The sequence below is a fragment of the Kogia breviceps genome, chromosome 10 (genome assembly GCF_026419965.1).
Source record: "Kogia breviceps isolate mKogBre1 chromosome 10, mKogBre1 haplotype 1, whole genome shotgun sequence".
NCBI classification, from domain to species: Eukaryota; Metazoa; Chordata; class Mammalia; order Artiodactyla; family Physeteridae; genus Kogia; species Kogia breviceps.
Genome location: NC_081319.1, coordinates 70,046,756 through 70,063,992, shown reverse-complemented (window position 1 = coordinate 70,063,992; position 17,237 = coordinate 70,046,756). Strand labels below are relative to the sequence as shown.

The 17,237-nt window shown below is 41.0% G+C and overlaps 1 protein-coding gene across 2 annotated transcripts in view; it reads left to right on the top strand.

Moving 5' to 3' along the window:
- Positions 1-17,237, top strand: part of SLC26A8 (solute carrier family 26 member 8) — a 71,830-nt gene that overhangs the window by 45,035 nt on the left and 9,558 nt on the right. For both annotated transcript variants that reach the window (XM_067006093.1, XM_059076348.2), the window contains exons 9-15: positions 4,136-4,283; positions 5,832-5,945; positions 11,170-11,247; positions 14,957-15,052; positions 16,437-16,543; positions 16,625-16,694; positions 17,082-17,174. In XM_067006093.1, coding sequence (XP_066862194.1) covers positions 4,136-4,283; positions 5,832-5,945; positions 11,170-11,247; positions 14,957-15,052; positions 16,437-16,543; positions 16,625-16,694; positions 17,082-17,174 — 706 coding nt within the window. The remainder of the gene's footprint in view (positions 1-4,135; positions 4,284-5,831; positions 5,946-11,169; positions 11,248-14,956; positions 15,053-16,436; positions 16,544-16,624; positions 16,695-17,081; positions 17,175-17,237) is intronic.

Below are 17,237 nucleotides of genomic sequence, written 5' to 3'. Positions count from 1 at the left end.
AGTCTCTGGCCACAGCCAAATCTGGGTCATGGGCTCAAGTTCATTTTAGAGCACAGAGGTTCTAAAGGACAAGGGCTAGGACAACCCCGTTCTTCTCTGGTCAGCCTTTGACTCTCTTCCCATGGTTGAGCCAGTCCCCTTACCCAAGTAAACTGCTGGATGCGCTGAATACCAGAGAGACTCATGCATCTTTCTCACAGAACATTATGAACCTTCTCAACCTCCATACCTGTCTGATTAACTCTCAAGGATGGGACAAGAGATACCTCTGTTTTCCTAGCCTCTCTCTGGGGTTCAGTGCTCAGGAGGTGAGCATTCCTTCTGTCTTCACCTACTTAGACTGAATCGGTGTCCTTGAGCAACGTTACTTCATCACTCTGAGTAGAAAGCCTTCTTCAAGTAGTCTGGCATATGGAGTTCTTAAGGACTTGCAATTAATTTACATTATGATTCCTACCAGTGACTATGAGGCATCACTCTGGCTTCTGTTAGGGAATTACAGTTTCTTTAACCTTGACCAGATGAATCACTTTAGCTAAGAAAGACAACATACCACAGTTTCTTGGCTCATGAGAAGGCTTTTGAAGAGCACTGTTTATTTCCTCATGTTCTTCAATAGGGAATACAGCAAAGAGTCAATGATATTGGCTAGCCTCCAGCATACAAAACAGAGGCTACTTTGATGCAACCAGATTGAATTAATCTCATATCCTACCAGTTCTCAGTGAAATCTAATGATGATTAAATACATTTGAAATTCTGTTCAATTTTTTAAAACTGTGAGCAGGCAACCTAGGTACCAGGGAATACAATGGTAAATAAGACTAGGTCTCTGCCCTCAGGGAAAAAAAAATGTCAAGGGCAACAATGGGATTGATGCTTTACATAATTATTTTATGTCATTTGTTCCTCACAGTAATACTATAAGGAAGATATTATCTTCTTTTTATGGCTCAGGAAACTAAGGGTTACCAAGTTTAAAGTACTTATCCAAGCTCACACAGCTGGTCAGTGTCAGAGCTACCATTTGAACCCATTTCTATTTAATTCCAAAATCTAGTCTAATAATCCCTCTATTATACTTACTTAATATGCTTCTGTTATTAATGACTTAAAAAGCGCACAATTAACCTTTGCTTATAGTTCATCATAAGATTCAAGGGTATAGGTAGAGAAACAAACATTTCAAAAATCTAATTTTAGGTATTGCTTTGAACTCCCTTTTTATTACCTGTTTATCCACAGTTGCTAGGGACTAGAAAAACTGAACAATTTAGGTTAGTTCCTTCCACATCCATGTCCCCTTTTAACTAAATTGCTGACAAATAATTGAATGTTACAGAAAACATCAGGAAGGAAAAAAACAGCAGTTTATGCTATTATCATACTAAATATTTAAGGTTTACTAACATAGATTTGGGCAATAAATTCATGAAAATTAAAATCTTTTGTGCATCAAAAGATACTAATGGGCTTCCCTGGTGGCGCAGTGGTTGAGAGTCCACTTGCCGATGCAAGGGACACAGGTTTGTGCCCCGGTCCGGGAAGATCCCGCATGCCACAGAGTGGCTGGGCCCGTGAGCCATGGCTGCTGAGCCTGCGTGTCCGGAGCCTGTGCTCCGCAGCGGGAGAGGCCACAGCAGTGAGAGGCCCGCGTACCGCAAAAAAAAAAAAAAAAGACACTATCAACAGAGAAAAAAAGACAACTCACAGAATAGGAGAAAATATTTGCAAATCATATATGCTGAGGGATTAACATCCAAAATACATAGAGAACTCCTAAAACGCAACAACAAAAAACCAACAACCTGACTCAAAAAGTGGAGAAAGGACGTGAAAAGACATTTTTCCAAGGATGATACACAAATGGCCAATAAACACATAACATGCTCAACATCACTAATCATTTGGGAAATGCAAATCAAAACTACAATAATTCAATAGATACCACCTCACACTCATTAGTATGACTATTTTTTTTAAAAAAAAGATGAAAATAACAAGTGTTGGTGAGGATGTGGAGAAAATGGAACTCTTGTGCACTGTTAGTGGGAATGTAAAATGTACAGCCACTGTGGAAAGTAGTATGCTGATTCCTCAAAACATTAAAAATAGATTTGCCAAATAATCCAGCAATTCTACTTCTGGATATATACCGCCCAAAGTTAAAAGCAGTGTCTTGAAGAGATATTTGTGCACCTATGTTCATAGCAGCATTACTCACAATAGCTGAAATGTGGAAGAAACAATAAGTGTCCATCGATGGATGAATGGATAAGCAAAATGTGTTATATACATACAAAAGAATATTTTTTTGACAGTAAGAATATAGTTTTATTTATAGAAGTAATAAAAGCAATATACCACACAAGTATTTAACACACAAAACACCTTAGACACAAAGATATGGAAGTGAATTTTTACAGTTTATTCACTTTGAGTCTAGAATACTAGGTGACCCATTGTCACCTTTAAAAAACAGAATGATGGGCTTCCCTGGTGGCGCAGTGGTTGAGAGTCCGCCTGCCGATGCAGGGGACACGGGTTCGTGCCCCGGTCCGGGAAGATCCCGCATGCCGCGGAGCGGCTGGGCCCGTGAGCCATGGCCGCTGAGCCTGCGCGTCCGGAGCCTGTGCTCCGCAACGGGAGAGGCCACAGCAGTGAGAAGCCCGCGTACCGCAAAAAACAAAACAAAACAAACAAACAAACAAAAAAACAGAATGTTGTTACATCTCTTGAATACAAATTAAACAGCTCAGACTGAGTTGGTCGAGGTCACATAGAATCTGGAACTCACTCTAGTCTGTGCCTTTACCCTAACTCTTGAAGCTGGTACACTCATGACAGAATAATTCAGTGGGTGGTGAATCAGACAAAACAAACACCAAACAGACTCTCCTTCACAGCATGGCAGGTGTGAGGGAAAGGTAAACTTTAAACAAAGCTGTATTTATCTCGCAACAATGCCCCAACTGGAGCACTTTTTTTTTTCTATAGACAGATACTCCTAACACACGATTTTTCTGCTGCTCAAGAACCTTCAATGGCTCCCCAGTGCCTATGAACTCAAAATGGCAGCATGTTAAGGCTGGACTTTTCTTGTTTGTGACTAGCCCCAGTGGCTTAGCTGAAATTGTCAAGATTTGATTGGAATTCAGTATTAATTGTGAAGTGGGAGAGAGAGACAGAAGGCTTCATAACGGTTCTGGAATGTGCTTAATTTGGGCGCTGAAAATCCAAATATTTTAGCATTCAACTCCCCTCATACAATAGAATATTATTCAGCCTTTAAAAGGAAGGATATTCTGACATATACTACAACATAGATGAACCTTGAGGACGTTATGCTAAGTGAAATAAGCCAATCAGAGAAAGACAATTACTATATGGTTCCACTTATCTGAGGTACTTAGTAGTCAAAATCACCAAGACAGAAAGTAAAATGGTGGTTGTCAGAGCTGGGGGGAGGGAGAAATGGAGAGTTATTGATTAATAGTTATAGAGTTTCAGTTTTACAAGATGAAAGAGTTATGGAGTAGATGGTGATGATGGTTGCACATTATGAATGTATTTAATACCACTGAACAGTACATTTAAAAATGGCTAAGATGGTAAATCATGTTATGTGTATTTTACCCAATTAAAATAATTGGGAAAAAAAGGTGTGGATAAGAATCAGAAGCAATTTTTACAAAGGACAATGACTAAAATTATACCCTAAAAGATTTGAGTTTGACTAGAAGGGAATACATTGAGCTTTTTAGCTCTAAACCATCTTAGATATGATATATGCCTATTGCTTACCCATTGGTATGGTCTCAAACAGTGTAAATAAACTATTTTTCATCGATTTTTGTAGTTTTGCCTGTCCTATCTGTTGCCATTGGTACATGGCAGAAACCTTGAACTAGAAGATAGCAGAGCATGTTCTCTCTATGGCTTTTGTAACCTGGCTTGATTTGCTGGCAGTTTTGGCAAGCTGCTGCCTGAGCTGCTCTTCTTATCTCATATTTTTATTTTTTAAAAAAGGGTCAGACCTTTTGATATGGATGATAAAGTATGATAAGGTTGGAGTGGGGGAGATGCCAATAAATGATTCCTGCTATCTAGGAGTAATTCCACCATTTTATTCCAGCTTCCTGTTTCCTGTAACTCCAGATACGAGCAATCTTACTGAAGTTCTTTTAGAAGCGTTCTCCTTAGCTTTAGTGAGCTCCTCTCTGCTCATATTTCTGGGCAGGAAGATTGCCAGTTTCCATAACTATGATGTCAATTCCAACCAGGTGAGAGGACAGGCCTTTCTATTACTTTCTGTGACCCTTTAATCTTTGTTCTCTAACAGCCTGCAGTTAAAATGAAGACTGGATTCTTCTGTAGCCAGAGAGTCACTTGGACCATGATTTGAATTACAATTAGCACAGGATGTTTTAAAAATTATTTATTTATTTATTTATTTATTTTTGGCTGCATTGGGTCTTCGTTGCTGTGCGGGGGCTTTCTCTAGTCGCGGCGAGTGTGGGCTACTCTTCCTTGTGGTGCGCAGGCTTCTCATTGTGGTGGCTTCTTTTGTTGTGGAGCACAGGCTCTAGGTGCGCAGGCTTCAGTAGTTGTGGCGTGGGCTCTAGAGCAGAGGCTCAGTAGTTATGGCACATGGGCTTAGTTGTTCCACGGCACGTGGGACCTTCCTGGACCAGGGCTCAAACCCATGTCCCCTACATTGGCAGGCGGATTTTTAACCACTGTGCCACCAGGGAAGTCCTACCAAAGGATTTTTGAGAAGTGTGGCATACTTAACTCTGAAGCCACTTGAATTAATGTGTGTGGTTACTCTAGAACAGATATGGTGTAGGGAGGCAAGAAGGTAATGTATGACATCACGTTGTTAAGCTAGCAGAGTTCCTCTCCTCTCCTTTTATCCTCCTTTCCCCCAAGTCCTTAGAAGTCAACCACATGCCAAAGCACAATAAGAAATGCAGTGGAGGGACTTCCCTGGTGGTCCGGTAGCTGACTCCACACTCCCAATGCAGGGGGCTCCGGGTTCCATCCCTGGCCAGGGAACTAGAGCCCACGTGCTGCAACTAAGAGTTCGCATGCCACAACTAAAGAGATCCCGCCTTCCACAACAAAGACCCAGTGCAGCCAAATAAATAAATAAATATTTTTTAAAAAGAAATGCAGTGGAATATCAAAACTAGGCTAATAATACAATTAAGTTGGCCTCCCAGAAATAGTCCTTGTCATTTATTATTTTTTTAGTCTCCGACCATTTTGAGTTTGGCTTTTTCCCTAGAAATTAAAAAGGGAATATGGGGACTTCCCTGGCGGTCCAGTGATTGGAACTCGGTGCTTTCACTGCCGTGGCCACAAGGTTCAATCCCTGGTCAGGGAACTAAGATCCTGCAAGCCGCTTGGCACGGCCTGGTGGCCTAGTGGTTAGGATTCCGGGCTTTCACTGCCTGGCCCGGGTTCAATTGGTGTCCCATTTTGACTTTAGGATAGTATAGAAGGAAGCAAGAAAAATAGTACTATATTTCTCCCTGTCATCCTAATTCCCAGCAATCATGTGGGAGAGAATAATAAGGCAAATGTCTCATTTATTCACTTTGAAAAAGGACTTTCCTTATGATCTCTAGCTAAAATAAAGAAATCAGATTTGCCATCCTTCACTTCTTTCCAATAATATTTCAGTGTTATTTGAAGTGATGTAAATTTGAAGTGATGTAAACAACCCTATCTTCATGCATAAGAAATAACAGTATACCTTTAGTTCAAACTCAAATCAGCCTTCTTTGACAAACAGTGGGCCTAAAGTATTTGCCATTTCTTTACAGGATTTAATAGCCATTGGCCTTTGCAATGTCGTCAGTTCATTTTTCAGATCTTATGTGTTCACTGGTGCTGTTGTCAGAACTATTATCCAGGATAAAGCTGGAGGAAGACAACAGGTATGTGAAATAAAATTTGATCTCTAATATAGAAAGACACTTAAATCTATTCATATGTATATTCACAGAAGGGGATTATATTACTTTAACCATGTTACTGTTTTAATGTGATGCTTGTTTGGGAAGAATGTGGATTTCATGCTTGGCTTAATTTTTGCTTCGATTTTGTCTTAAAAGCTATCTGTCAATGTGAGCTTGAAAGTCATTTTCTATAAAAATACTTTTCTGTTAAAGGCTTCTCTATATTAGCCCACAAAAAGCTACTTTCCATGTAACATACCTAAAAGATGATATTTCAGATAAACCAACCATCATCTATTAACATTTTTTTCTATGGGGAGACATATTCTCAGCCCTAGTCTGGGAAAACAATAATATAACTCTCTCCTTCCTGACAGCAGAACTAGAAACTTTCCTGGCTTCCTCAAAGGGCATGACAGGAGGCTTTCATGATAGAGAATAAAGTCTAAGTGAACTTAGGGAATTTATGACCATTCTACCTTTGTGTAAGAGAAAATTATCTAGGTCGGACCCTCTTCAGGTATCCTGAATTAGTAAACTAAATATACAGGGGTATGGAAGGGATGAGGGAAAGGGAAAATGTTGGCAGAGAAAGCTCTAAAGGCAAGCTCTCTGTCTAATTGTAAGTAAGAGATTTTTTTAAAAATTTATTTATTTCATTTATTTATTTTTTACTGTGTTGGGTCTTTGTTGCTGCGTGCGGGCTTTCTCTAGTGGCCGCGAGCGGGGGCTACTCTTCATTGTGGTGTGCCGGCTTCTCATTGCGGTGGCTTCTTGTGTAGCGGAGCACGGGCTCCAGGCGTGTGGGCTCAGTAGTTGTGGCTCGCGCGCGGGCTTAGTTGCTCCGCGGCATGTGGCATCTTCCTGGACTAGGGCTCGAACCTGTGTCCCCTGCATTAGCAGGCAGATTCTTAACCACTGAGCCACCAGGGAAGCCCGGCAAGAGAGTTTGTAAGTCCAACGTTCATGAGTTTTAAATTGACCAGATAAAAGTTACAACTTGACAACATGAGAGGTGTCCCATCTCAGTTATATAGCATGAATAAATGTCAAAGAACTATCAGAATTGAACTTGGAGTAAGCCCATGGAATGAGTCCAGGGATCAGGAGGCATAGAAACAGTGACAGAAGTCAAAGACAAGCTTAGGCCACAGCAGCATAGTAGGGAGGTATAGCCATGGTCAAAAAGTAAAGTGTCAGAAGAATGGACATTGAATTTGAATGGGGAAAGATAAAGTTTCACAGTCCATGGGTAAATATAAGTGAAATATAAGGTGAAAGCTAACAAAAGTCAGAAGATTGGGCAGGGGTGAGAACATGGGTCTAGAGTAAGCCCATACCATATGATTTTATGTGGACTGAGTTTTTTTGTCATAGAGCTTCTGCCAGACACATTGGCCTTTAAGGTGTATGTAGCTGTTTTGCACTACTATTTGACCAAAAGAAGGAGGACGAGTTATGTTAAAAAGAAGGATGTCCTATGCAAGTGTGAAAAAATTTTGAAGTCAAAATGAGAGGATTTTATGGTAAGAAAAAATGGAAATTCCAGACATTAGTTCCCACTAACTTGTGACCACACACTTTGTTTATTTAGTATACAAGCATAACAAATTTGGGGAGAAAAGATGCATGTGGTTGGAAAAAACTAAATCACGGTGCAGGTAAAATTAAGTGCAGAATAAATACAATAAATTTTAAAATGCCACAAATATTGCAAGAAGGAGAATGATGGATAAAGTGAAACTTTCATGGATCATTGCAAGAGGGTTAGGATATGTATAGATGGAGGGAGGGAAGAAGGGCTTCAGTTCAGCCTCAGAGTTGCCTTTAGCCTGTTGGACAAAGTGCCTGCTTCAAAGGTTGCCGATGGCTCTCATTCTGTTTTCTGCTATGGCATTGTTTTCCCCTACCAATGACATCTCTCTTTGTGGTATAGTGACCCTTCAAAGGGAAGTATGTCCCCATGGATACTGGTAAGTCCTTCCCCAAGACCCTGACTTGCCCAGGGCAAATTGCTGGTTCAAGCGGAGAATGCCCCTGGCCCTCCACATTGGAGCTACCCCACCTCCAATAAGTTTTTGATCTGGACTCATTCATCCTTCTTCATCCCATAGCAGGGGTTATTCTCTCCACCCTTTTTCTCTGGGGACTTTTGATTCACTCTGCCTGAGAACACCCACTTTTTCAAAGCTCCTTAGGACTGCAGGAAAGAGAGGCTAGGGGGCTGGCTCTGAACCTCTTCGACATGACTTGTCACCAGGAGCCACTTATGTATATATGATGTATGTGTGTATGTATGTATGTCTGACATAAATACAAACTGTATAAAATGTGTCTGGATTTCACTTTAATTTCTCCCTGTCTAAAACTCACTTGTCTTCACTGGTTGCAGCAAAACCTATCAGCCCTTCCAGCCATGGCCTGGGCCTGCTCATCCAGTTCTGACCACTATGCTTCCCTCTTCTCTATGATTGGGTTCCTTTCCTTGTTCTCTGCTTTCCAAGGACCAGCCTTCTTGCCTTGTCCCCAGGCTCCCAGAACTGCTTTTAAAAATGAGTTTTTGTTGTTGTTGTTGTTGTTTTTTTACAGTATGCGGGCCTCTCACTGTTGTGGCCTCTCCCGTTGCGGAGCACACAGGCTCCGGACGCGCAGGCTCGGCGGCCATGGCTCACGGGCCCAGCCGCTCCGCGGCATGTGGGATCTTCCCAGACTGGGGCACGAACCCGCGTCCCCTGCATCGGCAGGCGGACTCTCAACCACTGCGCCACCAGGGAAGCCCAAAATGAGTTATTTTTAAAAAGAGTTATTATTTTAAAAAAGAAAAGAAATTATCAAAGAGAGAAATGAGCTGTGTTCTTTTTAGAGGAAGCAGATAGGGCAGTGGAGAGAGCCTGGATTTTGGAGTCAACTGGTCAGGTGGATTGAAACCTGACTCAGTAGTTCTAGATGTGTGACCTTGGGCAAGTTACTTTCACTTTCTGAGGCTCTAGTCCTCATCTGTAAAATGGGGATAAGGATAACCTTTCAATTGTGAGAATTAAACTGGATGACAATAGTGCCCACCATAGTGAGTGTCACTTAAGATGTTAAAATATCAGAGCTTCTACCCCAGGTCCTTAGTGCCCTGGCTGCTCCATGGTAATGTACTGTCTGCTGCTTATGGAGCATTTGGTGTCTGAGGGTCTGCATGTCAGTAGTGGCTGTGTTTTATGGGGACCTCACATTGCCTTGAATCCCCAGAAAGAAGGTAGAGTCAGTCTTTGTTCAAGAAAGTCTGGAAAAGTGATGGAAAATCAGAGCAGAAAAGCAAAACATGCACGAGATGTAAAGTTGTACATGCTCGTTGTCTCTAGACCCTGTTCAGGCACTGAGTCTGGGATTCTGAGAGCCATCAAGCATCCTCCTAAGGCACAATGCCACCAAGGATGACCCTCTGATCCCAAAGCCCACTCCTTTGCGTGTGCAGCCATGGGGGACACACAATTATTGGCAGGCCTCCCTGAGCAGCAAGTTTTATGGGATTCAGTGTCTGGTTTGTACTCATTTTAAACTAGGTTTATACAGCTAATTTTGGTGTCTGTATGTCTTCGCTTCCTTAAAAATAATCAGAAGAATTTTGGAGAAAGGAGTAGAAGGAAGGAAAAGTCCGGATATATTTTCCTGTGCTAATCAAAGCAGTTTCTTCTTATAGTGCAAGACTGCCTGAAGCTAGACCCTAAAACTCGATGCAGCAACAGGCTGATATGTACATTGACTGGAGGAACTTATGGCTTCAGTTACTTTTTTTTTTTTTTTTTTTTGCGATACTCGGGCCTCTCACTGTCGTGGCCTCTCCCATTGCGGAGCACAGGCTCCGGACGCGCAGGCTCAGCAGCCATGGCTCACGGCCCCAGCCGCTCTGCGGCACGTGGGATCTTCCCGAACCGGGGCACGAACCTGCGTCCCCTGCATCGGCAGGCGGACTCTCAACCACTGCGCCACCAGGGAAGCCCCAGTTACCTTTTTTTAGTTCCACAGTGTATAAAATGTTTGCCATGAGAACTTCCTGAGTTTCAGTTACAGTGATCCATTTTCCTGAATCCTTCTCCCTACGCTCTTCTCTCAAGGTTCAACTTTTCCATGTTGGGTTGGTCCCATTAGCTGTGCATCAGCTGGGATGGGGAAAGAAGGAAGTAGGATGTTGATTTCATTGCGATTATTTTCAGCGATACATTTATATGGCAAATAGCAGTGAGTAGTGAGAGGGAATCCAGTAGGAAGTTACTTTTTTCACACCTAATAAAAAAAGAGAAAAAAAGTTAGAGAATCATTGCTGAGTGGTCATTTAATGGTTTAGATTCAAGGTTGCTTGTTCTTGCTTGTATATGCCATTGTTTTGACTTGTGGTTATAGTTTTATTCCCCCTCCACCCCCATCACAGTGGGAAATTACACTGCTTTATATTATTTTTTCTTAGTAGGGGCTTAAACAATGGAAATTTATCAATAGAGGATATAATGAGTTCAAGATTATGTCCAGAGAGCTTGAGATTATAAAGGGAACTATGCTTCTTAGCTCTCTACCTGTATTTGCCAATCTGAATCACTGCTTACCAATTAGTACTGAGCCCACAGTAGTCAACCCAGGTGGGATGGGATCCAGAGCTCCTATATACAGCCCTGACTCATGTTCATAACCTTTTTTGATGACAGTGAGGCAGAGGGAAACTGAAGTAGGAAAATCAGAAGTGAATATCATGGTGTTTTTAAGATGAAGCACCACTGAAGCTGTTAGATGGGAAGTTATCCAGGCTCCAAAATGGTTGGGATTTTAGGGCTGACAGTGATGAGTCTACCAGGGCTTTTCTAAACTGTTCAAAGAAGGGTTAAATTTAGGATGAAATGCAGGCTGGATTTTAGGAGACTTCAGATTCATAGCACAGAGCTATGACAAGAAAGATTCAGATGTCCAAGACAATCTGAGACTTTTCAGAAAGCCTTCATACATCCAATCAACAAGAATTTATTGAGTATCTAGTATGTGTTCAGCACTTTGACAGGACCTGAAAATGTCAGTTCACCAAAAATGCACTTATGCTGGATGGTTATACTCAACCCCTTTTAAGAAAAAAATGACATGCTTCTCACCAAGCAGAAGGCCTCAGTTGCAGACAGGGACCAATACATTCCTGATGGTCTCTCTCCAACTGGCTCTGTCTCCTCAGTTTGCATCTCTGGTAGGCGCAGGTGTGATGCTGCTCCTGATGGTGAAGGTGGGACGCTTTTTCTACAAACTGCCAAATGTAAGTAGAACTAATCAAATAACTAAGTCAAGAAAGAATGGATCTCCAGATTACATCTTGGTGGGGCACCTCTGAGGAGAACTGCGTTCAACTGATCCCCAGTGGTTGCCCCAGCCTATTTCTAGTTCCTTTTCTTTAAAATAACAGCCACTGCCTCACAGGATTGGGAGTTAAATAAGATAATATGTATAATATAGAGAGGACGGTTTTGAGCTAGTAATAAGCACTCAAACAATTGTTATTCTTCTCGTTCCCATTAATCTTTTTTTTTTTAAGCTATAAAGTAAGCTTTGGAAGTAAGGATTCAGTTAAACATGACCAAAATAGACTTCTGATGCCAGAACACCCAATACCACCACAGGCTTGGAAGCTCATTGTGCATTCATGCCATCTGTTTTCCTAAATAGTTTCCAGAAGTCCTTGTTCTGCATTCATGTGAACCCAGTCGCCCTACTGTTGCCACACGGCCTCTTGGTCAGTTCAGAACACTAAAGGCAGCATCTAAAAATTGAGTTCTAACTCTGTGTTCAGCTAGGATGCCTCTATATACTTATGTGCCTTTTCTTCCCTTTGTGTGAGACGGATGACCTTACATTTAGAGATGCCAGGTGCATTAATTACTAGCTATAATCGATTTGTTCTAAGTTACAATACAGATCAATGCCCAGTCATCATAATTTCCTTTTAAATTTCCTTAATGTTCCCTTTAGCCATTTTTAGATAGTACTAAGGGAGCAGGGAGGAGATTTTATTCCTGGTGCAGCAGCTTGGTTACACACTGAGGTGGCAGTCCCTAAGCTGGAGTGGTTGTAAATATTATGCCCATCCTTTTGAATGCATTTATTCCACCTGGTAAATATCAGGTTTCAGTAGAGCAGGACCATCTCAAGGCTGTTGCTGCCTTCTGCTCTTCTGATTCAGGGACCTTGGAAACCAGCCATGGAATATATGCATGGTGGGTGGGATTAAGCTTCTGTTTATCACACAAGCTGTCCTCTGATTCCCAGCAGAAGCCATCTACAGAATTTAGTTTATATAGCACCTTTGGTGCTATAACTCTTGGGAGTCTATTTTCGGAGGGCCACTTACTAATTTACTTTGAACAATGATATTTTTCCATTCTAGAAGTGTCAGAATTTTTAAAAATCTCAAATAAAAATCTGTCAGAATTCACTGAAGGGTAGTGATAAAAGTAGGTAAGCCCTCCCTTACTATAAATATGTTGGGGATAGAACAGCCCTTGCTTTTGGCCAACCATGTTATGGCATGTTATTTTTACATCATCTAGTTAGGATGTTTCTGGGTGAGAAAATGTGAATACAATCTGATCAGTGGAATATCTGAATTTCTATAACACTGGGACTCTATGAGTATTAAACTATGAATGATCTCTTCCTTCTCTGAACGACTGTGGATAGCTTGTTGCAAAATCCTTAGGAGAGTAATTGGTGGAACATCCTGGCTAGGATCTCAACTAGTTAGCAATAGAACCAACATAAATTTTTAAAAAACATAATACAGGGACTTCCCTGGCAGTCCAGTTGTTAGGACTTTGTCTTCCAGTGCCTGGGGTACGGGTTCGATCCCTAGTCAGAGAGCTAAGATCCCACATGCCTCATGGTCAAAAAACCGAAACATAAAACAGAACAAATATTGTAACAAATTCAGTAAAGATTTTTAAAAAGCAGTCCTCATCAAAAAAAAAATCTTAAAAAAAACATAATGCAAATAGTATATTCAATATTGTTCCAATTTTTTTTTTTTTTTTTTTTTTTGCATTACGCGGGCCTCTCACTGTTGTGGCCTCTCCCATTGCGGAGCACAGGCTCCGGATGCGCAGGCTCAGCAGCCATGGCTCACGGGCCTAGCTGCTCCGCGGCATGTGGGATCTTCCCAGACCAGGGCACGAACCCGTGTGCCCTGCATCGGCAGGCGGACTCTCAACCACTGCGCCACCAGGGAAGCCCTATTGTTCCAATTTTGTGTGAAAAAATACATAGGCTATACCAAAATGTTAACAATGGTTATCTCTTGTATGATGGAAATTATATATAAATTCAATTCTTCTTTACACATGAGCATGTTTTATCCTAATATTAAGAAAGGTAAAAATTTTATTGTATATTATGTCATGAAAAGATTTGTTTCCTCTTCATACTCCATACCTCAAGCCAAAAATCTGGTAAAAGCCCTATGAAGTTGAATTTCGTATCTTTCCTACCACATCTCCCTGCAAATTGTGGAAATTTGGGGAGATTCTTGACTGGAAAAAAGATGAAGATGGGAAACAAGTAATTTCTGCTGACTTCATCTTTGTTCTTCCCTCCTCTACTGACCTGTTAAGACCAAGTGGTCACTGAGTAACCTCAGAAAATAAGAGTAAGCTTGGATCCACTCCATTCCTGATGATAGGATCAGTTCTAATTCCCAGGCAGAGTATTTAGAAGAGAGGATGGCTATGAAAAGGATGAGAAATGTTTCTTAGAGTAGGTTCGATTCTGCTTTGAGGCCCTGATGATTTTACATCCCTATGAGTATCCATCTTCATTTTCTTATATTTAAGACACTTTCTTTCCATTATAAAGGGAGACATGCTTACTTTTAAGACTTTGGAAAATTCACAATAGATAAAAATCTATTTTTTAGCTAGACTGGTTACACACTGAGGTGGCAGTCTCTGAAGCCATAGTCACAAATAAACCACTATTAACATTTTGGCATATATCTAACCAATATTATTCTCTATAAATGGATAATACTTTGCGTAATTGTGATCTAACTGTACAATCTGGTATTCTTGTTTTAACTTATTATGTAGCATGATACTCCATACTATAACTTAATAATCTTAAATTAGGTTATCTGAATTTTTGTTATTATAAATAACACAACAGTGAGCAATTTCGTACATCTACCCTTTTCTATGTTTAAGATAGATTTCTAAGAGTAAAACAAAATTTCTGTGTAAAAGCATATTAGCATTTCTTGATATATTGCCAAATTATTTTCCAAAAGGGCAATACTCAACACCCATTTTTATGGGATGTCCTCAATGTTTTAAACTTGCTAATTTAATTTGATGGACAAAAAATTGGTATCTTATTGTTGAAATAATTGTAGTACATCATGATTAGACTTGAAAAAAGCCCAACTGCAACTATTTCAGCATTCCTGTGAGTGGAAATTCTCCTAATTTGTCATCCCTTCTGAGAATGGTTTCTAAGCAACATCGGTAACATAGATTATGTCAAGCAAAGTAGACAAAGCAAGGCCAAGTGGGCAAAGGTAAGAAAAATGGCCAAAGGTGCCAGCCTCCCTGAGGGCTTGCCTCAGACACCAAAGTGACAACATGGAAGCAGAAGGGGCTAGATGATCATAACCTGCGGGTACTCTTCCTCTCACTGTCAGGGTAAGTAATCAGTGACCTGAATCTAAATGGGGCTTGTGGTAGCTGTACAGGCCAAATGAGTGACCTGGCCTTGCCTTGTTTTGTGCGTTTGACAAATTATGGAGGCGAGCAGAGAAAAACGTGGAGAATACTTATTTGATTAGACAATGAGTCAAAGCATGGACCTGGTATTTTTATGAAATATCAGTGCGTAATATCTCTGAGTGGCAAGGCTGACTAACTCTCTGTGGTACCTTTGTGGAAATTTGGGAGTTTTACCCCTGAAAGGAAAATGAAGCAGTGTTTATCTTTTCCCCACAGGCTGTGCTGGCTGCTATTATTCTGAGCAATGTCCTACCCTACCTTGAAACCATTTACAACTTACCCAATCTGTGGAGGCAGAACCAATATGACTCTGTGAGTGTAGATGTCCTGGGTGGTGTGGGAAGGATGGAGGGGAAGCCTGCAGAGGGGAAGAGAACAGACGAAAGCGATCAACCTGAAGCCACTGTCTGACGCCTAGTACTCTACTTCTGCTTTAAAAAGGGAGTCAAGGTTATTGGTGCATGGAAATACCCATTCCAACTATGCAAAGTTAAATAAAATGCAATTAATTAAGTAGCTGCAGTTACATACAGATCTAGTAAAAAGGGTTTATCATACATTGCATATTTGAATGACTTTTAATCCAGTTAATAGAAATACATTCCAGGATGGGAGACACAAATTCTAACAAGAGAAGGAGGTGTCTTTCCAGGGAGAGTAACTGATGGAGCACTCTCCTTCTCTCTAGAGCACAAAACTAGAGGACATAAAGGGGAGACAGCAAGAAATAAAAGATGGGGGATGTGATACAATGAGAGGAGAAGCACCCAGAAGAGGCAAAGAGATAGGAAAAGAGATCATTTTTGGATGCAGGTCCCTGAGAAGTTAAGAGGGGAATATGGTCCAGTGCACAGGTAGAGCTTCTAGTCCTAGGAGGGATAGCAGTTCCAAGAGACCTGGAGAGAACAGGGGAAGGTTGAGTGCAGACACTAACAAGTGGCAGGTGGAGGGGGAAGTAAATACTTAAGGGAGTTTCAGCCTATCTTCTTTTTTAAATTTTTATTAGGGTATTATTGATTTACAATGTTGTGTTAGTTTCAGGTATACAGCAAAGTGAATCAGTTATACATATATCCACCCTTTTTTAGATTCTTCTCCCATATAGGCCATTACAGAGTATTGTGTAGAGTTCCCTGTGCTACAGCAGGTTCTTATTAGTTATCTATTTTGTATATAGTAGTGACTATATGTCAATCCCAGTTTTCCAATTTATCCCTCCCCCTTCAGCCTATCTTCTTTGTGAAAATGAAAGTCAAATCACCTGCTGAGAGTGATGGAGAAGGTGGTGGGATAAGGGCTTGAAAAGGATATTAAAGATTCCCAATAACTATCATAGCTCTTAAAATAGCAACCACTAATTTGGTGAGTGTTCTGGTTTGCTTTACAAATAATATTTCTAATCTCAATAAATTCTATAAATCAGATACTATTATTCCTATTTTTCACACGAGGAAACTGAAGTTTTAAGAGAGAATTAAAGAGAGAAGTGACCAAGGATGCATAAAACAATTGCTAGGTAGCCCTGGGACCCAATCATTTGTGATGGCATCAGTTCATATGGCTGTGGAATTTGTTCTCTAAATCCTAGGTTTTGGGAGAGAAAGGGTAAAGGTGAGCTGAGAAAGAGGACTTGTGATTTTCTCAATTCTGCTTGTTATCACGGTCTTCCTTTTCCTTTCTTCCTCTTTTCCATAAGCTCATTTGGATGGTGACGTTCATATCTGCAATTTTACTGGGACTGGACATTGGATTACTTGTTTCAATAGCTTTTACCTTCTTCATCATTACTGTTCAGTCACACAGGTACTTTGTCTCAGGTAATAGGAGGTGGGCCATGGCAAGGTAAGGCAACTGTGACCTAAAGGCAAATGCATTTACTTTCAGAACTAAGATTCTCCTCCTGGGTCAGATCCCTAACACCAATATTTATAGAAGCTTCCATGACTATCAGGAGGTAAGAATCCAAATCAGTCCCACTGCTTTGCCCAAAGGATGGGGTGGACCAGGCCTGCTGCTTAGTTTTTCTACAAAACCCCTTTGCTCCTGTCTGTTGCACTGCAGATATGCATTTACAAAGGTGGGGAAAGCGATGCAGCCAGTTAAGGATAATTTTAAAATGTACTTCGGGGGAGGAAGGCCAAGAAAAAGAGAGGTGTGAGGAAATGGAGGGGAAAAGAAGAAAGCAGGAAAAGCAGGGGATGAAAACGGGAGGAAGGAATTTGCTAGATCTTGCTTCTTATAAAGAATGCAGATTCTCCAGGAGGTTCTAAGGATGTTTTTTTTCTTACTCCATAAAAGAGCTGAAAAATTTCCCTCAAGTTTACATTTATTTGTCTTGCAGGTTACAAACATTCCAGGGGTGAAGATCTTCCAGTGCTGCAACTCCATTACATTTGTCAATGTTCACTACCTAAAGCGCAAGCTGTTAGAGGGGGTGAAGGCTTTCCTCCCCAGCCTCTCTCCACCTGCTCCCCTCCCCTTCACCGAGTATTCTCCC